This window comes from Peromyscus maniculatus, chromosome 12, assembly GCF_049852395.1.
Source record: "Peromyscus maniculatus bairdii isolate BWxNUB_F1_BW_parent chromosome 12, HU_Pman_BW_mat_3.1, whole genome shotgun sequence".
Classification (NCBI taxonomy): Eukaryota; Metazoa; Chordata; class Mammalia; order Rodentia; family Cricetidae; genus Peromyscus; species Peromyscus maniculatus.
In genome coordinates this window covers 5,334,095-5,355,418 of record NC_134863.1, presented here as the reverse complement: position 1 = coordinate 5,355,418, position 21,324 = coordinate 5,334,095, and the positions used below count along the sequence as shown (strand labels likewise).

The following is a 21,324-nucleotide window of genomic DNA, read 5'->3' as shown; positions in this document are numbered from 1 at the left end:
GTGAGACAGAGGCATGACTCTGCTCCTCCAAGGAGTTCCAGAATGGACAGTGTCTCAGGAGGTTCTGAGGGGGTGGCAAGCAGTGTCTCCTGCCAGCACCTTAGATAAGCACCACGCTCTGTGAAGCCCAGTGCTGGACTTCACCCTGGGCTTGGGGTGGGGCAGCTGTTACTCACCCCGAGAAAAGGAGTGGGTTCCCCAGGGCTTGGGAGGCTGGACAGAAATGCAGCGTGTTCACAGGTGACTGTGTGCCTCGGAGGACAAATGTGGGACCAGGCGGTGGTGGGAACGGGCCTGCCATGTGGTGGATGCAGACCTGGGGTGCAAAGGAGAACACGTGAGTGGCAGAGAGCTCTACATTCTCCAGAAGGCAGCTGGAGAGAGCGTCTAGAAAGCTGTGGGCTCAGTACCCAACTTCTGCCCCTTCTGGGAAAAGGATGCTGCTCGCCATCATGCAGACAGGCTCTTCATGGACCACCGGGCTGCCGGAAGTGCCGCCCATCCTTACCCCAACTGCCAGCCTGTCACCGTTCCTGGTGGGCACCTCCAGGCTTCCCGTCCCCATGTCCCCATCTTATCTGTCAGCTCTGGTGCTACAAAGATCCAAGTCTGTCGTCCCTCCTTGGCAAGCACGATCTGGGAATCCCGTAATGGAGGTCTTGCTGCCTCTACAATAGAGCACTTGCTACCAAGCTCAAGGCCCCGGGTTCCATTCCAGCACCACAGAAAAGGAGCCTTTGCTTGGCCAAATCTGATTCAGGTTCCTGGACCTTCTGGCAGGTCCATGTGAACACTTTTGGCAAAAACTCTAAGTCAATTCCATATCACCCCATACCCATTATCTGCACGCTTTCAGAATGATCAGGTCCCCTCAGCCTTTACTGCTTACCCTGGCCTGCCTTCAGTCTGGATCCCCAGACTCCCGATGCGTCCTCTCACTTTTTTCCATGCACTGTGTGAAGATGTATTGCTGTGATTGGTGTAATAAAGAGCTGAGTGGCCAATAGCTGGGCAGGAGAGGATAGGCAGGACTTTTGGGGACAGAGAGGACTCTGGGAAGAAAGGTGGAGCCTCCAGGAGAGGCAGAGTACACAGGATGTGCAGGAGGAGAGGTGACAGCCATGAGCCACGGGGCAGAACGCAGATGAATAGAAATGAACTCACCTAAGCTGTAAGAGCTGGTTGAGAACAAGCCTAGGCTATAGGCCAAGCTTTTACAATTAACAAGAAGTCCCCATGCCATTATTTGGGAGCTGGCAGGACAGAGAAAGACTGGTTACACTTCCACCTGCCCCCTGCTACAAACCCCGACTTGTCACACTTTTCAGTTAGGCCCAATCTCTTTCTCTCACAAGAGCTCACGTCCCTCCCGCTATGGTGCTCCCCGGGGCAGTATTCAGGACTGCCCCTCCCACAGTGACCCTGCATACCCACAGCACTCATCCTGACATGCACTGGGCTGACCCTCCCAGCAGGCGGGTGACTCCCTTGGTAGCCCTCCACTCTGGAGTCCCTTGTCTTTCCTCCCTAACGTAGAGTAATGGCACACCTGGATGACGGACACCATCCCTGCCCCGTGCCAGCTTGGGGAGTCTGGGCTGTGCCACCCCTGCCCTGTGCCCAGTGCCAGCGCCTGCTCAGCAGACATGTTTACAGATGAGAGCTGTGTGGGTCCTGAGAGCTACAAACAGCCCCACTGGATCCCGGCCTCAACTGCCAAAACTTCTAAGTATTTTTGTTGCTTGTTTGTTTGTTTTTCAAGACAGGGTTTCTCTGTGTAGCCCTGGCCATCCTGGAACTCTCTCTATAGTCCAGGCTGGCCTTGAATTCAGAGATCCGCCTGCCTCTGCCTCCTAAGTGCTGGGAATAAAAGTGTGCACCATCATCGCCAGGCCAAAACTTCTAACTATAACCACTCTGAGACTAGCATACTCTTTACTTTTGAGAAACTGAGGCAGGAAATGATTGGGTGAGGTGCCCCACATTTCTGGGAATGGGGCTGAAATGCTCTCAAGGCATGTGCCACCAAGAGGCGGAGCAGCCAGGAAAGGTACATGGGAAGGGGCAGGACCAAGTCATCTGGCCGCATCCACAGAACTGCTGGCCCAGCAGACAGACCACTCCACAAAGCACGGGACTTGTATTTAAGACCTGCTAGGGTCTGCCTTGCAGAGGAGAAAATTCCAGTGCCCCAGACCACACATTCAACCTTGTCTGCAGTCGGCCGGCCCCCTCACACCAGCCCTGTCCCTCAGCTGGCTGCTCTTCACAGGCAGGGGTGGCCCCAGAGCCACGAGCTGGGATGAAGGCACAGGAGAAGAGGTCAGAGGCAGACGGCAGGGGAGCTACCGCAGGTCGTTTCAGGAGTCTTTCCACCGGGCAAGGGCACAGCCTCCTCTCCTTACAGGCAGCCCGCACAGCAGGGAGGCGCAGCTCTGCCCAACCTGGGTGGTAGCTGCTGCCCTCCAAAGAACACGGCAAAGAAAAGAATGGAGCAAAAGAGCCAGGCGGGATTCTTCCAGAGTGGAGACTGGGCTTTAGGGCTGGTGCGGAATGTGGGAGGAGAGCCTACAGGCTGAGGCCACACGCAGCTATGAGCAGTCCAGAGGCCAGGGAGGCAAAGGCTTCTGTGATAGGCAGCCTCTCCTGTTGTACCCCATCAGGGACATCTTCCTCCAGCATGGCCCACTTCCACACCTCCACACTATCCTACGCCCTCACCCTTTCCTCTGTTACAGGAGATGCAGGTATGGGCTCTGATCCATACCACAGTGGAAGGCAGTCAGCAGTCAGAGCCAGGCTCCCAGGAGACCCGGGCCCTATGGAGGGCAGTCTAGGAGGACGGGGTAGGATCAGGGCCGTGCCAGGGAAGGCCAGTGAGGTCTTACCCATGACGGTGGCATGAGATCAGACAGGAATCTAGTCCTACTGACCTGATATAGGTCCCACCAGGTCAAGCCCTAACTCTACCCTTGGACCCTGACTCCCTCAAGGGCTTTCAAAGAAAACAAGGTCATCGGGAATGCACGTATAAACTGCCAAATCCCTTCTTTTCTGATTCTTTTTTTTTGGGGGGGGGGTAGGGAAGGAGCTTTAGCTATACAAAACTCATCATCTGCTAAAAGCTAACTCTTCGCAAATGTGAGGTGACTTCTGCAGAGAAGACATGACCTCTCACTGTTCAGACACGTGACCCTGAAAAGATCACATGCTGGAAGAACTGCCTCAATCAGGTGGCCCAAAGGACAGGTTCAGAGGGCAGCTGTGGGCCCTCCAAAGCCCAACTGTGTTCTCACGAGATCCAGGTCCACAGGCGCTAGCCCCACCCACCACTGCCAAGAACTTAACCTCTTACAGCATGTACACCCAAGAGGAAGCCCCAAAGCCGGGATAGGGGCATCAGCCACACGGGTCCAAACAGTGAGGTCTGACAGGCTATCCCCCTGTAGGAGGCCACTTCGGCAGGCACGGGGTGTAATCCAGATACCACACATACTGTAGCCATGTGCATACACACAGACACACAGATGCTCACACTTATACATGCATACATACACACCGACCCACACAGATGCACCCCCTTCAGATGCATTCCACATACAAGGGCATACAGACCCTCAAGTACACACCAAAACACATGTGTACACTTGTGCTCACATGCACACTCATGCACATACATGTATAAGAGTTCTCACACACATGACCCTGGGCATTGCCAGCCTAAGCTCAGCCCACACTTGCCGCCTGCCTGCGGCATGGTGGGAGTTTCCAGAACCTCACAGCAGAAGGCTCATTGTGAGGTGATGAAATCAAGGTCTCCTCTATTGTCTCCCCAGAAATGCAGGGAACAAACCCGTCACGTCACGCTGTTACAACAGCTGAAAAGCTCAGGCCAAAATGATGCATCAACAATTAAGGGCTCCATCATTTCAGGCAATTAAAATAAACGCTTTATTTGAAAACTAATTAATTCTACCTACATATTTTTCCTATGACAATATCCTATGATTACTTGATTTATGACACCTAATTATTCTTTATTAATCTAATTGAGAATAATTGTATTATCCTATCTCTCCTGGCCCCTGGCCGCCCCAGTGGAGGCCTCAGCCCTTGTACACGGCCCATGCACAGGCGGCTTCTGCGTGGTGCGAGGCTGTACCTTGTCTCCCCCACTGTGAGTGGGAGGGCGAAAGATCAGGAAACGATGCAGCGCACACTGGGTTCTGCCTACTCTTCAAGATGTCGGAGCACGATAAATTATTTTAAAAATTTACAGGAGAGACAACCTGGCCAAGGGCCTTTCCTATAAATGTTACAAGTGCCAAAGGCCCTTGGCCCACACAGTGAGTGATAACAGTGTCCCCTGGGCAAATCACAGCAGCCTTTGTCTAGAGGCCCCAGGGTCACCCTCATGGAGAGGCTTCCTCTCTATGACTCTACTGTGCTGCTAATTCTAGGCCAACTTTACACAAGCTAGAGTCATCCCTGAAAAGGGAACCTCAATTGACAAAATGCCTCCATCAGGTTGGCCTGGGCATTTTCTTGATTGATGATTGAAGGTCCGGTCCACCGGTGGTGGTACCATGCTTGTGCAGGTGGTCCGGGTCGCATAAAAAAGCAAGCTGAGCGAGCCATGGAGGATAAGCCAGTAAGCAGTGTTCCCCCATGGTCTCAAGTTCCTGCCTCCAAGTTCCTGCCTCTGCTTGAGTTCCTGCCCTGAATTCACTCAATGACACTCTGCGATCAGGACAACTATGCCCAACAAACTCCCCCAGTTGCTTCTGGTCCTGGTGTTTTATCACAGTAACAGAAAGCAAACTGGGGTGGAGGGGATACATCCCAAATCAGGTCTGAAAAAGATCCAATCTGGTAAAAAGTTGCTGGGAAATAGGTTTCCAGGGTTACTCTTTTGTGGTTACTAGTCACAAAGGAAAGTGTACCTTTACAATGAAGACACCTAGCTGTCACCAACTTCCCCAAATGATAGAAGCATTGCTTATCTCCTGATGATATGTGATAAGATGTCATGGCATAATCTGCATGAACCCATGCTGACAATGTCCAAACATGAAGCTGGCCATGAGAAACAGACATCTCCAGACACGGTACTGCACAAGAAAATTAGCTTAAGCATGTGAAAATGGTTAAGGTCAAGAGAAACTACAGAAACAAAAGGCAGTGATTCTTTGATATTAAAGTAGACTGTAGACATATCAAAACCAGGCGGGCAGCTCTCAGGAGGCAGAGACAGGCAGGTCTCTGAGTCCAAGGCCTGGTTTACAAAGTGAGTTCCAGGCCAGCCAGGGATACACAGAGAAACCATCTCAACCCCCATCCAGAGAGAGAGAGAGGAGAGAGAGAGAGAGAGAGAGAGAGAGAGAGAGAGAGAGAGAGAGAGAGAGAGAGAGAGAGATCTCACAACCCAATGTGCCGTGAACCTCAGATATTAAATTAGATACAGGATCAAAACAGAGAGGGCCAGGCTGGGCACGAGGCCGCACACCTTTAATCCCATCTGTAGGAGGCAGAAGCAGGTGGGTCTCTGTGAGTCTGAAATCAGTCTGGTCTACTCAGAGTTCCAGGCTAGACAGATAGGGCTACAGAGATACCTTGTCTCAAATAATGGGGAATAGGGTGGGGGCTTAGAAAAGAAAGGCTAGGATCAGGAGGATGGCTCAGTGGATAAAGGTACTTCCTAGCAACCTGAGTTGAGCCCCAGAACCCACATGGTGGCAGAAGAGAACTCTATAAAGTTATATTCCAACCCCCCCACACACATGCCATGACACCCCCCATATTATGCATATGCATACAAATGATAAAATGAATAAATAAAAATCAAAGGGAGAGCCATGAAGGCTATTTGGGGGACATCTGACTTTGGAGATATTTGAGAAAATCTGGGTATGGACAATCGATTGTGTGTGTGTGTGTGTGTGTGTGTGTGTGTGTGTGTGTGTATTTGTATTTTTTTTATGTTTAGGGATGTTTGCCTGCAGGTATGTCTACGTACCATATGCATGTCTGGTATCTGTAGCGGTCGGGGGTGGGTGGGTGGTGGTGTCAAATTCCTAAAACTGGAGTTATGGATGGTTCTGAGCCACCATGTAGGTAAGGAGAATTGAACCTGGGTTCTCTGTGACAAAATGTGATCTTAACTATTGAGTCATTTCTCCAGGCATTAGTTTTTTGTTTTGGGTTTTGGTTTTTGGTTTTCCTGGTTTTTTGAGACAGATTTCTCTGGGTAGCTTTGGAGCCTGTCTTGGAACTCACTCTGTAGACTAGGCTGGCCTTGAACTCACAGAGATCTGCTTGTCTCTGCCTCCTGAGTTCTGGGGTTAAAGGTGTGCGCCGCCACTGCCCAACCACTTTTGTTTTGTTTTGTTTTTAAATTTGGTACAAACCAGGAAACAACAGGGAATATTATGACTGATCAACAGAAATTCAATGTAAAATCAGAAAGAAAAAATACTGAAATAAACCATCAGAGAAGCAGAGACATTCGGGGCAATAAAGTCTAAGAAATAGAGAGACGAGATCAGAGCAAAAGGAAGCACTTAAATCAACAAGGACTGAACACCTAGGGAAGATGAGCAGATGACGACATCATGGTTAACCTCTAAACAGTCATGGGAGCCAGGGCAGCTGATCTGATGGGTTCGCTCTCAAGGACACATGTGCTAGAGCCCAGTCCCAATGCAGTATGAGAACCTTCACAGGGAGGTGCCTATTTATAACAACTCACATCCACTGCCGAGGGAGCCCTGCCTCAGAACTAGTCTACAGGTTTTGGGCGTGAACTGCAAGAGAGAACCAGGTCCTGGAGCAGCCCTCTGGATCCCTGTCTATGAAGGGCCCATTCCCTCTTGCGCACACATGCGTTACGATGCCATCTCCTCTGGCTCTTTACCAGAGGCCACCACTGGGGCTGGCCACTCGGGGACTTTCATTCCCCCAAACTGTGTGCTAAGTAGCCCCTCTGTTCCAGTTAGCATCCAGCAAGCACTTCACTGTGGTAACGGAAGCAGAAGAAGCATCTTTAAAGCCAGATTTCTTTCACTTAGACTCATCAACCTGAGAAAATTTTATACAGCCTTGGGTCTATAAATACACACAGTGGGTTTACTGATAGTAAGTCATAAATTTATTCTAAAACAATTCTTGGATATACAGACACCTATTAAAGATAAAACCAAGATTACATGCTAATAAGATGAATATACTTACTTATTTTTATATAAAAAATTAAGTCTTGTCCGAACATTTAATACTGCAGTATATAAGGAATCTTCAGTGTTTTCAGGGCTGATAGAGAACTTGATTTTTATTACTGTTGATTCTGAGGTCATGGCTTTAGATTAATATATAACAAAATGGCAGAAGTATGTTTAGACTTATTTCAAACATTATTGGAGCCGGTTGGTGGTGACACAAGCCTTTAATTCCAGCACTGAGGAGGCAAAGGCAGGTAGATCTCTGTGAGTTCAAGGCCAGCCTGGTCTACAGAGTGAGTTCCATAACAGCCAGGGCTACACAAAGAAACCCTGTCTCGAAAAACAAAACAAAACAAAAATCAATGGAAATTTCTCTCCTAATCCCAAGCTAAATTTTGTGGGATGTTCTGTATGTCCTGTGGAAGCCCGTTCTTGGGTTCCTCATGGCTTTACCCAGCAGGTCCACATAGAGGATGATTAGGACCACGGGCCTGAGTGCAGGTGTCTGAGATGGTTTGCACTTGGCTGTGCTGGGGGATGGTCTGTATGTCAAATTGCTCTGATTGGTCAATAAATAAAACACTGATTGGCCAGTGGCTAGGCAGGAAGTATAGGCGGGACTAACAGAGAGGAGAAATAAAAGAACAGGAAGGCAGAAGGAGTCACTGCCAGCCACCGCCAGGACAAGCATCATGTGAAGACGCCGGTAAGCCACGAGTCTTAATGGATTAATTTAAGCTATAAGAACAGTTAGCAAGAAGCCTGCCACGGCCATACAGTTTGTAAGCAATATAAATCTCTGTGTTTACTTGGTTGGGTCTGAGCAGCTGTGGGACTGGAGGGTGACAAAGATTTGTCCTGACTGTGGGCAAGGCAGGAAAACTCTAGCTACAAAATTTTATTAAACAAATTTTATGCAACTCAACCAATAACTTTAAAAATTAAGCAAATACAATCCAAATATAATACACTAATTCGGTACTTACCTAATTGAGAATAATGGTAGGAAAAAATTGGGAATTTTTCCTTTCTTCAATTAAACTATTCTGTTTCTAATGGCAGAAAACTGTGCAGTGAACACTGTGCAGTAAAAATGCAGCAATTTACACTACCCAAGTCTCCCGTATCTGAGTGGGACAGCACCTCCTGGCTCTAGGTGGGAGAATGAAATGCTCGGGGCAAAGCGTGTATGTGGTTTGTTCAGAACCTACAGGGCGAATGCTGCCACAGACACCTCAGGAGCGCACGCACTTCATTTTCAGTTAATTTTCTGTTGCTTTGCTCAGAAACCTTTGCTGTTACCATTACTTGTGACCCACAGTTGGAAAAGCTAGACATTATAGACACTAAGTACTGAAATTAACCAACATTGCAAACAGATGTCCTCAGATGAGGAAAAATGGAGAGGTTTCTTATTAGCAGATGAGCACGGGAAGGATTGCGAACAGAAACTATCCATGCACCAAGGAGATGCGGGACCTCAGAAGACAGGAGGAATGACAGCTACCTGGGTGGGTCTAAAAGCTTCTCCTTGCTCCTTCATGAGCATGAATGGCCTTATTATGTTATGTGTATGGATGTTTTGCCTGCATGTATGATTGTGTACCCCGTGGGTTCCTGATGTCCACAGAGGTCAGAAGAAGGTGTCAGATCCTTCGGAAGTGGAGTTACAGATGGTCAAGCTGTCTTGTAGGTGCTGGGAACCAAACCCAGGTCCTCTGGAAGAACAGCCAATGGTCTTAACCAATGAACCATGTCTCCATTAATAACCTTTAAAACCATAACATTAGCCTGGTGTGGTGGCACACACCCTTAATCCCAGCACTCAGGAGGCAGAAGCAGGACTGAGTTCATGAGTTCAAGGCCAGCCTGGTCTACACAGTGAGTTCCAGGACAGCCAGGGCTACAACAGGGAAACCCTGTCTCAATAGGAAAAAAAAAATAGAGGGCATTACAATTTTAAAGATATACTCACTGAACAGGAGTGAACCTAATTTTATACAAGAAATACTACTAAATATATGGTAATGAATTAATCTAAGATAGTAATACTGAGTGAGTCCACCTGCTCTCTAGTACATAGCTCATCCCAAGCAAAAAAGAACAGAGAAATATCAGAATAAAAATCAAATGGACTTAATAGACATCTACAGAACATTCCGTCCAAACACTGCAAAGTACACGTTCTCCTCGGCAGCCCCTGGAGCTTTCTCTAAAATATATCATATTAGGAAACAAAGCAAGTGTCAGCAACACAGGAAATTATAATTACTTCTTATGTCCTAACAGACCACAAGGAAAAAAGTTAGAAATCAGCAAGAGAAAATACAGAAAATTCAGACTCAGGGAGATTGAACAGTCCTGGGTGATAAAAAGGTCACTGAAGAAATCAAGAAGGAAACTAAAAAAGTCCTAGAATTGAATGAAAATAAAAATATAACATGTGAGATAACAAGGAAAGAAGTTCTAGAAAGCACTTCATAGCTGCAATCGCCTACACAAGAAAAAAATCAGAGAGCTCTCAAACAAGTAACTTTTTTAAAAGATTTTATTTATTTATCATGTATACAGTACTGTCTGCATGCATGCCTGCAGGCCAGAAGAGGGTGCCAGTTCTTGCTACAGATGGTTGTGAGCCACCATGTGGTTGCTGGGAATTGAACTCAGGACCTCTGGAAGAACAGCCAGTGCTCTTAACCGCTGAGCCACCTCTCCAGCCCCTCAAATAACTTAATGGTGTATCTCAGGGCCTGAGAAAAATAAGAACAAGCCAAACCCAAAAGAAGCAGACAGAAAGAAATAATCAAGGTCAGGGCAAAATTAATGAAATGGAAACAACAAAAAAAAAAAATCACCACAAAGAATCAATAAAACGAGCCAGTTCTTTGAAAAGGTAAACAAAATCAGCAAGCCCTGAGCCAAACTAACTAAAGAAAGAGAGAGAAGACCCAGAAATCACCTGAATCAGTAAACACAGAGATTAAAAGAGAGATAGTACATCAGATAGCAATCAAATTCAAAAAAACGTAAAGGGCAACCATTAAAAACTTATATTTCGCCACATTTAGGACCAAGGTTAAACCAAGAAAAGGTAATAATTTAAACATACCTATAACAAATAAGGCTGAAACAGTAATTTAAAAGAAAAAAAACTCCAAAGTAAAAAAAGGTCGAGGCTTAAAAGGATTCACTACAGAATTCTACCTGACCATTATCAAGAAATATTAACATCGATCCTCAAATTATCCCATAATAGTAATGGAAAGATGCTTTCAAATTCATTTTACAAAGTCAGCATAAATGTGATGCCAAGCGAGATAACGATGTAGCAACAGAAAACTGCAGACCAATTTGCCAGCTAAACACAGATTAAAAATTCTCAATAAAACACTTGGAAAAAAATTCAAGAACACATCAAAATGATCACTTGGCCAGGTACAATGGCACACACCTTTAATCCTAGCACTCAGGAGGCAGAGGCAGGTGGATCTCTGTGAGTTTGAGGTCAGCCTGGTCTACAGAGCAAATTCTAGGACAGTTAGGGTTACATAGAGAGACTCTGTCTCAAGAAACAAAAAACGGGGGATAGAGAGATAGGGAGTTTAGAGCATTTGTTGCTCTTCCAGAGGACCTGGGTTCAAGTCCCAGAATCCACATGACAGCTTACAGCTGTCTGTAACTACAATTCCAGAAGATATGACACCCTCTTCTGGCTTCCTAAGCACCAGGTATGCACATGATGGACATCCATACATTCAGGCAAACAAACACACACACACACACACACACACACACACACACACACACACACATACACAAAGTAAAATATACATATTAAAAATATATAAATGGGGTTGGAGAGATGGCTCAGAGGTTAAGAGCACTGGCTGCTCTCCCAGAGGTCCTGAGTTCAATTCCCAGCAACCACATGGTGGCTCACAACCACCTATAATGAGATCTGGTGCCCTCTTATGGCCTGCAGGCATACGTGCAGGTAGAACACTATACATAATACATAAAAAAATCTTTAAAAAAAAAATATATATATATATAAAAACAAAGCTGGGTGGCAGTGGTATATGCCTTTAATCCCAGCACTTGGGAGGCAGAGCCAGGCAGATCTCTGTGAGTTGGAGGCCAGCCTGGGCTACAGAGCAAGATCCAGGACAGGTACTGAAACTACACAGAGAAATCCTATCTCAAAAAACGAAAACAAAAACAAAAACAAAAACAACAACAACACACACACATGTATTATATATATAAATATATAAATGATCATTATAATCACCTCAATAGATGGCCTTTGATAAGATTAAAAAGAGCTTTTTTTTTTTTAGATTTATTTATTTACTTATTACGTACACAGAAGAGGGCACCAGATCTCATTACAGATGGTTGTGAGCCACCATGTGGGTGCTGGGAATTGAACTCAGGACCTCTGGAAGAGCAGTCAGTGCTCTTAACCTCTGAGCCATCTCTCCAGCCCAAAAAAAGAGCTTTGATAAAATCCAAAAATCCCTTAATGATAATAATGAAGACATTATGGATGGAAGGAGCATACTTCAACATAATAAATATAATATTAATATAAATACTAATAGCCAACATCATGTTATAATGGAGAAAAAACTTAACCAAGAACAAAATAAAGACAACTACTTTCTCCATTCCTGTTCAATATAGTACTTGAAGTCTTAGCTACAGCAGCAGGATAAGAAAAGGAAATAAGTGGAATATAGATGGGAAAGAAAAAGTCACGTACAGGTGATATGATCTATACATAAAAGGCACTAAACACTCTACCAGAAAACTCTTAAGACAATAAACACCTTTGAGCAAAGTGTCAAGATAGAATATTAGCATACAAAATCAGTAGCTGGGCACGAGGAATAGCTCAGTCAGCCACGCACTCACTCTCAACAGGTTTTCAGTTCACTGAATGCCGTGTGAACTGGACCGAAACCTTCTTCATTGTCCCCCAGCATTCAGCTGGCCAAGTTTTAGCCTACAATCCTATGATACTTGGCCCAAGTTTCCTGAGAGTGTGCTTCATGGGAAAACTTGAAGAAAAACCAAACTAAAATGTGGATTCTACATCTTACCACGAAGATGCTTGCTCATCCATGTTTATTGCTGCTCTATTAACAAAAGATAGGGAATGAAATCAGCCTAGACATCCATCAACTGATGAATGGTTAACAAAAATGCAGTATATATACACAAAGAATATTTTTTAAAAAATTGTTCAAAACAGGTTTTCTCTGTGTAGCCCTGGCTATCCTAGAACTCGCTCTGTAGACCGGGGTAGTACACCACCACCACCCAGCTACATGAAGAAATTTTATTCATCTGTAAAGAAAAATGAAATTGGGAAAATGGAGTTAGAAAACATTACATTAAGTGAAGTAACCAAGGCTCAGAAAGACAAACAACATATTCTCTCATGCAGAGACCCTAGCTTCTAACTTTTATATATGTGCATTTGTGCATTTATGTGGGAGTGAGTATACGTAAACATCAGGAGATGAGAAAGAGGTCCCAGCGGAGAGAAGAAAAGGCTTTAAGAGGAGGAGGGTAGTAGAAAGTGGAAGCGGAATACTGGGGTAGAAAGGGTTAAGCAGGAGTAGGGGTAGGAAGTTGGGGAGGAGGAAGGAAGAAGAAGGAGGGGGAGGGTTGTTGTGTGATATTTTGTTTGTGTTCTGACAAATAAAGCTTACCTGGAGATCAGAGGGTGGAGTTAACCACTAGTTAACCATAGAGGCCAAGCAGTGGTGGCACACACCTTTAATCCCAGCACTTGGGGGAGGAAGCAGGAAGATCAGGAGTTTGAGGTCACCCTGGGCTATATGAGATTGAACTAGTCTAAAAGAGAAACAGAGCTGGGCAGTGGTGGTGCAGATTTTTAATTCCAGCACTAGGGAGGTGGAGGCAGGCTCTTGGCCCCCCATTCAGTCTGAGGATTTGTAGAGGTAAGAAGTCTCTAGTGGTTGCTGCTCTGCTTTTCTGATCTTTCAGCCTTCACCCTTGATGTCTGACTCCGGGCTATTATTAATAAGACTAATTAGAATTGCACTTCAGAGGGTCACCCAAACTACAGATATATGAAAAAGCCACAAGGAGACCTGATATCTGATGAAGCAATTTTTAAAAATAGAGATGGCTCAACACAGTAAGGGCCCTTGCTGCCAAGTGATAACCCAACTTCAATTCCTAGGACCCAGTCGTGGAGAACCAGCTCCCCTTAAGGTAGCCTCCGGACACGTGCCCCACTCCCCATACATGCCACAGCATGAGCATGCCACAACTTCCACACAAAATAAACAAGTAAATGAAACAAAAAGTACCCTAAATGGGTGGGTAAAGATGCTCCCAGAAACCGTAAGATTTAAATGACGATCTCAGTTCCAGGGGTGAGCCATCTCCACATGTTGTTGGTCAGGGGAGCCCCCTGGGTTGCCACTGGGGTTGGTTACGTACCAGAACTATCTGGTGTCTTAGTCATAGTTCTACTGCTGCACAGAGTCACCATGACCAACTCTTAAAAAAGAAAGCTTCTAACTGGGGGCTCGATTACTATTTCAGAGGTTTGTATTATCATCATGGTGGGAAGTATAGTGGATGCAGGCAGACGTGGTGCTAGAGAAGTATCAATATCCTGATCATAAGCAGAGAGAGACTGAGCCTGGTGTGGGCTTTTGAAACCTCAAAGCCACCCCCATGACACACTTCCTCCAACAAAGCCACACCTCCTAATCCTTCTAATCTTTTCAGAGTTTTACTCCCTGGTGACTAAATATTCAATTATATGAGCCTCTGATGGCCAATCTTATTCAAATTATGACAGATGGAAAGACCCTATTGCTGAAAACATATGTGTCTCTGTTGTGGAATATTATTTTAAGGTGTGTTGCTTTTGTTTATGTTGCATTTGTTTAACTCTGTGAAGCTGTGTTACTGTGCTGTGTAAAACACCTGATGGTCTAATAAAGAACTGGCCGATAGCAAGGCAGGAGAAAGGATAGGTCGGGCTGGTAGGCAGAGAGTATAAATAGAAGGAGAAAACTGGAGAGAGGGATCAAGGATTGAGCAGGCAGAGAAGGAGGACTTCTCTTTTTTTCAGAGGCAAAAGGTAGATGGGATAAGTTAATGAAAGCTGGCTAGAAACTAAGACAAGCTAAGGCTGGTCATTCATAATTAAGAATACTTGGGAGCTGGGTGGTGGGCCGCAAAAGAAAAAAAGAGCAAAAAAAAAAAAAAAGTAACATTTTGGTGCCCAATGTGGGGCCATGCAGGGCTTAAGAAATCTGAGTTAAAAAAAAAAAAAAAGAAAGAAAGAAAAAAAGAAAAAGAAAAGAAAAAGAAAGAAACAGTATATGACTCCTTTAAGATTTTTGGCCGGGCAGTTTCTGCTGGGCAGTGAGCAGGAACAGCTAGTACATTAAGTAGAAACAAAAAACTAAGTTAAAAACACCTGCCACAGCACAAGCATCAGCATTCTAGAGTTCTAGGAAGGTTGAATGCAATTCCTGGTCAGACAAAAAGATAGAAGTAAAGTAATATAAAAAAAGAATAAGCCACATAGAGATGGGAAATACACAGGGAGTCTGGATTCTGTTTGTTACTGTGTTGATTTTGGACTTTTTGAATGGTAATGAGCAAAAGACAGCTGCTAGGACTCATGGGATTGTGAACTGGACTACTAAATTGAACCAATCTATATATTTTAGGAATGCCTTAACTTTAAAAAAGAAGCCAAAAATATATTTGTCAAATGGAAATCAAAAATGCTTTGGAGCTTTGTTTCCACAGGAGATGAGAGGCTGCATTCCTTCAGGGTTAATATGGATCAGGTTTGATCAGGTGAGACCTCCTGAAACTTGACAGGTGATATCTATCAGCAAAGGTTACTGCTGGTCTTCCCAGGACTTGGCCATTATCTTAAATTTCCTGTCTAGGACCTTAAAGATACTTCATCCACAGACAGCAGGAAGAAGTATGTTGAAAACTATACCCACGTTCCCAAGAGTTGGGGGATGTGGGAGGCTTTTGGTTATTTGGTGGATTATGGATATTATAATTTAGGAGAATATAGTACATTGATATAAATTTAAAGTTATTTTTGTTACACTGTATATATGTTTCTATTCTTGCTTAAAGGATTTTTGTATATTGATACAAATTTAAGGTTATTTTGTTACAACATATTGTATATATGTTTCTATTCTTGTTTAAGGTATTGTACCTATACAGTTAATTTAAAAATGTAAGGTAGAATTTTGTTTTTTTTTTTAATATTTATTTTTATTTCATTTGCATTGGTGTTTTGCCTGCAAGTATGTCTGTATGAGGGTATTGGATCTCCTAGAACTGGAGTTACAGATAGTTGTGAGCTGCCATGTGGGTGCTGGGACTTGAACCTAGGTACTTTGGAAGAGCACTCAGTGCTCTTGACCACTGATCCATCTCCCCAGCCCCAGAATTCTAGTTTTTGAAAGCTATTATAAACTATATAGGACAACCAAGAAACATAGATCAGTAGTTAGTCATTTATTACAATCAAAATTGCAAAAATGTTAGGTATGCTTTCCAGATCATATAGAGACATATTTTAGATAGATGGTCTTCAAACCTTTCAAAGACCTACAGAATATGGCAGTTGAAATATTTTGTTAACTTAGGGCTTTTCATGACAATGAGACACATCTGCTCCTGGTAGTATCAATTTACTTCAGAGAAGATGATGGGCATTGAAGAAATTCCTTATGGAGTTTGCTTTTATTGTGGCAAGATTAGCCACTGGGAAAAGAAACTGCTCATGCCTTTTACTGCTGACAATATTCTGTGCAGAATGGACATGCAAAACACACAGGAAAAAGACTGTTGAACTTTGCCAAAACAAGGCAGGACAGTCCAAAATTCCTACTTTATAGAAGAGTCTGCCAAATATTCTAGGCCTATATGCTGAAGATGGATGCCCCAACATTGCAGAGAAACTTTGGGTGACTGTCTAGGTGACTGTTATTGTATATAGTATTACTATGTTTAAGTTAAAACTCTTATTTTTATTTAGATAAAAAGGGGGAAATGTAGTAGAGTATTATTTTAAGGTGTGTTACTTTTGTTTATGTTGCATTTGTTTAACTCTGTAAAGCTGTGTTACTGTGCCTGTGTAAAACACCTGATGGTATAATAAAGAACTGGCCAATAGCAAGGCAGGAGAAAGAATAGGTTGGGCTGGTGGGCAGAGAGGATATATAGGAGAAATCTGGAAGAAAAGGAGAGAGCTAGCAGCCAGAGGAGGAGGAGGAGGACCCAGGAGACAGCCACCCAGCTACGCAGCAAACCACAGAGTAAGAGTAAGATTTACAGAAGTAAAAGAATGGGAAAATCCCAGAGGCAAAAGGTAGTTGGGATAATTTGAAGTTAAGGGAAGCTGGCTAGAAACTAAAACAAGCTAAGTCTGGGCATTCATAAGAAAGTATAAGCCTCCGTGTGTGATTTATTTGGGAGCTGGGTGGCAGGCCCCCAAAAGGAAAAAAAATGACCTAGTCCCACGACATAAAGAAATCTAACTGGAACTGAGATGGAAGGTTCTTCAGCTAGCTCTCACAGTGCTGGAAAGTGCTACTATAGGCTGCTGGGGAGAGCTGTCCTCTCAGATGGGGACCCTGCCAGACAGGCTGTGCCCATAGCATGCTTGTGTAGACAACTGCTTTCTTTATTTTTATTTTTTTTGTAGAGTGCTCTATCTGCACACACACTTGCATGCCAGAAGAGGGCACCAGATCTCATTACAGATGGTTGTGAGCCTCCATGTGGTTGCTGAGAATTGAACTCGGGACCTCTGGAAGAGAAGTCAGCACTCTTAACCTCTGAGCCATCTCTCCAGCTCCTAAACAACTGCTTTCTACAGAACTGAGGTTTGCTCCACAGGAGGAAACTCACGTCTGGACCATCCATCTGGTTTAACACCTGTGGCTGGGGAAATCGCAGACCCTAGTGGACAAGCCACAGCTACTGTCTTGCTAACTGGGCACGATGAGCCTATCACCTTGCCTTCTAATAACGAATGTAGACCAGCATACGGGCCAGCGCTGCTGTCAGCTTTAGTCAGAGAAGCTTCTTTATGCAGTGGTCAGCAGTGACTGCAGAGGCTCCTCATAACTGGGCCAAGTGGTGAGAGCAGTGACTGTTGAATGCTCAGCCCTAAACAGGGCATCTCAGGCCCTCCGAGGTTCAGAGAACTCACACAGAGAGGACAGAGGAAGGGTAAGAGACGAAGGATGAGATGACGTATGATGGAATGCCACCTTCTGTGTTGACAAAGCCATGACACCCTTGAACTCACTGCAGCTGTGATTATCTGCACAAGATCGGGCCCATCAACATCTTGTCACAAAAGAGAGAAGGAACTCATGAGGCTCCACCTCTTACTGATGCCGTTTATAACTACGGGGAGGGAAGGAAACTCTGTCAGTAGACCAACCACAGGTAAAATGCCCATGATCCCGTAAACAGTCCCTCACCCATGCTCACACACACACACACACACACGATCCCGTAAACAGTCCCTCACCAATGCTCACACACACACACACACACACACACACACACACACACACACACACGATCCCGTAAACAGTCCCTCACCCATACACACACACACACACACACACAACACACACACACACACACACACACACACACACACATGATCCCGTAAATAATCCCTCATCCATACACACACACACACACACACACACACACACACACACACACACACACACACACACGATCCCGTAAATAGTCCCTCACCCATGCTCACACACACCCCAAAATAGGAGGGCTGGGTGAGAAGAAGAAAGTGACCAGTGGGGGGAGGGGACAGAGAGTAATAGCAGACTCAGTGTTTTCAAAGCACATTATAAACATGTGTGAGAATGGCATAATGAAACCCACTACTGGGCATAATTAATATATCCCAATAAAAGATTAACTATGCATGTTAATAAAAACACATAGCCAAAAACAAAATAAAAAATTAGAATACCTACCTAGGCATGGTGACACACACCTTTAATCCCAGCACTTACATGGGAGACAGAGGCAGGGAGATCTCTATGAATTTAAGGACAGCCTGTTCTACACAGTGAGTTTCAGGACAGCCGGAGCTCTGTAGAAAGAGCACCTGTCTCAAAAACAAACAAACAAAACACCCAAACAGGTTGGGCTTCGTGGGCTGTTAATGTCTAGTCAGCTCCAAGCACTCACAAGGTAGCTCGCAAACATCCGTAACTCTAGTTTCGGGGGACCCAGTCGCCCAGAAGATGTTCTGCCCTCCATGGGCACTGCACATACATGGTGCACAGTCATACACACAGGCAAAACACCCATACATATGAAATAATAATTCTTTAAAAAGCAACACAAGATTATAGAGTTCACATGCATTAAAGGTTTGGTCTTCAGAGTGCTTCTACTGGACGGCGATGGAATTTTTAGGAAGTGGGACCCAGTGGGAGGCCCTTAGGGTACTGTGGGGTGTGCCCCTGAGCAGGACTGTGGAACCTCAGCCTCTTCCTTTGCTTTGTTGTGTGTTCTTCTCCATTGCCGCCACCAGGCATTCCTGAAGCCCCAACAACTGGTCCCTAACCTAGGACTGGCACCTCTAGACCTGTGAGCTAATAAATCTTTTCTTTCATAAATCCATTTTCCTGGGTATTTGCTTTGTTAAAGCAAAACTGACTAATACGTGATAAGAGACGCAGTACTTAGTTTTAGTCTCTGTGTAAAATGTCAATTTTCCCAGTCCCATTCACCTAAAGAGAATGCCATTTCTCCAGTACACATTCTTGGTGCTTCCACTAAAAATCAGCTGACTTAGCCAGGCGGTGGTGGCGCATGCCTTTAATCCCAGCACTCAGGAGGCAGAGCCAGGCGGATCTCTGTGAGTTCGAGGCCAGCCTGGGCTACCAAGTGAGCTCCAGGAAAGGCGCAAAGCTATGCAGAGAAACCCTGCCTCGAAAAACAAACCAACAAAAGAAAAAAATCAGCTGACTGACGAACAGAGAAGCTGCCCACCTACAGAACTATCCCACTGCCTCAATTCAGTTCCTAAAGACCCAATCCACTGGGTCTTTGGCCACTCCTTCCCTCTCCACCACCCACCCCTACTGCTATGTGCCTACTCAAATTCGGGTGGACACCCCTGCTCAAGTTCTGGTGGACACCCCCGCTCAAGTGCAGGTCACACCAGCCGGAACAGGTAGGCAAACGTGGAAACTCCCTGCTGGACCAGAACTCTAGGCCACACAGATCAGAAGAGCAGAGAGGAAACAGAAACCCAGGAACAAATCACCCATCCGACAAAGACAAACTCAGAAACTGGCACCTAGACCTATAATCACCCCAAACCCGAATGCCTAGACACCAGCATTAGAAAACAATCCACACCATGGAGCCCACTACCTATGATGGATGGGACACCTCGTGCAGCCCTGAGGCAGGGGGAGGGCTTGGACTTGCCTCTACTGGATGTTCCTCCCCATGGGAGGCCTTGCCTTCTTGGGGAGGCGGGGCAGTGGAAGTCGGGTTGGGGAGGAGGCTGGGGGAGTGGGAGGAGGGAAGAGAGGGATCTTTGGTCTGTAAAATGAGTGAAAAAATTTCTTAATTAAAAAGAAGAAAAGAAAACAATCGACAACAGCCAAGACAATGCATCTCCACTAGAGCCCAGCTAATCTACCACAGCAGGCCCTGACTATTCCAACACAGCTGAGGCATAAGAAAAAGACCTGAACATCAGCTTTATGAAGATGGTAGAGGTCCTCAAAGAAGTGAGTAAATCCTTTAAAGAAATCAAGGAAAAGACAAAAGACCGGAGGAAACAAAGAAATTCCATAATGCAAGCCAAGAAAAAAACAAACAGTTGAAGGAAACAAATAAAACTGTTCAAGACCTGAAAATAGAAATAAGAAAACACAAACTGTGGGAATTCTGGAAATGGAAAATCTCGGTAAGCTAACAGGAACTACAGATACAAGCATCACCAACAGAATACCAGAGATGGAAGAGAGAATTTGGCATTGAAGATATGATAGAAGAAATAAACACATGGGTCAAAGAAAATATAAATCTAAAAAATTCCTGACACAAAACATTCAGGAAATCCAGGACACTATGAAAATACCAAACCTAAGAATAATAGGAATAGAAGAAGGAGAAGAATCTCAGCTCAAAGGCCAACAAAATGTTTTCAAGAGGATCATAGAAGAAAATTTTTCTAACCTAAAAAAGGAGATGCCTATAAAGGTACAAGAAGCTTACAGAACACCAAATAGACTGGACTGGAAAAGAAAGTCTCCTGGCCTCATAAATAATCAAAACACTAAACACACAGAACAAAGAAAGGATATTAAAAACTGTAAGGGGAAAAGAGCAAGTAACATATAAGGGCAGACCTATCAGAATTACACCTGACTTCCAATGGAGACTCTAAAAGCCAGAAGGGCGTGGACAGATGTGCTGCAGACTCTAAGAGACCACAGATGCCAGCCTAGACTACTATACCCAGCAAAACTTTCAATCATCATAGATGGAGAAAACAATATATTCCATGATAAAGTCAAATTCAAACAATATCTATCCACAAATCCAGCCCTACAGAAGATACTAGAAAGAAAACTCCAACCCAAGGAAGTTAACTACACCCAAAAACCCAGGAAAAAAAATAATCTCACACCAGCAAAACCAAACCAAAAAAAAAAAACCACCAAAATTATAGGAATTAACAATCACTGGTCATTGATATTTCTCAATAGCAATGGACTCAATTCGCCAATAAAAAAGACATAGACCAACACAATATATGCAAAAACAGAATTCATCCTTCTGCTGCAAATAAGAAACATACCTCAACATCAAAGATAGGTATTACCTCAGAGAAAATGGTTGGAAATAGATTTTCCAAGCAAATGGAGCTAAGAAACAAGCTGATGCAGCCATTTTAATATCTAACAAAATAGACTTCAAAAAAATAATCAAAAGAGATGGGGAAGGAGACTTCATACTCATCAAAGGAAAACCCACCAAGATGATCTTTCAATTC

The 21,324-nt window shown here is 44.5% G+C and overlaps 1 protein-coding gene across 4 annotated transcripts in view; it reads right to left on the bottom strand.

The window, feature by feature from the left end:
- Positions 1-21,324, bottom strand: part of Gnb1l (G protein subunit beta 1 like) — a 73,046-nt gene that overhangs the window by 25,957 nt on the left and 25,765 nt on the right. For 3 of the 4 annotated variants that reach the window (XR_013043634.1, XM_006994462.4, XM_042259040.2), the window contains exon 3: positions 177-316. The exons of the other annotated variant lie outside the window; for it this stretch is intronic. Coding sequence is in view for 1 of the 3 variants with exons in the window: in XM_006994462.4 (XP_006994524.1) it covers positions 177-301 (125 nt within the window). In the remaining 2 variants the exon portion in view is untranslated. The remainder of the gene's footprint in view (positions 1-176; positions 317-21,324) is intronic. 4 annotated transcript variants of the gene reach the window in all.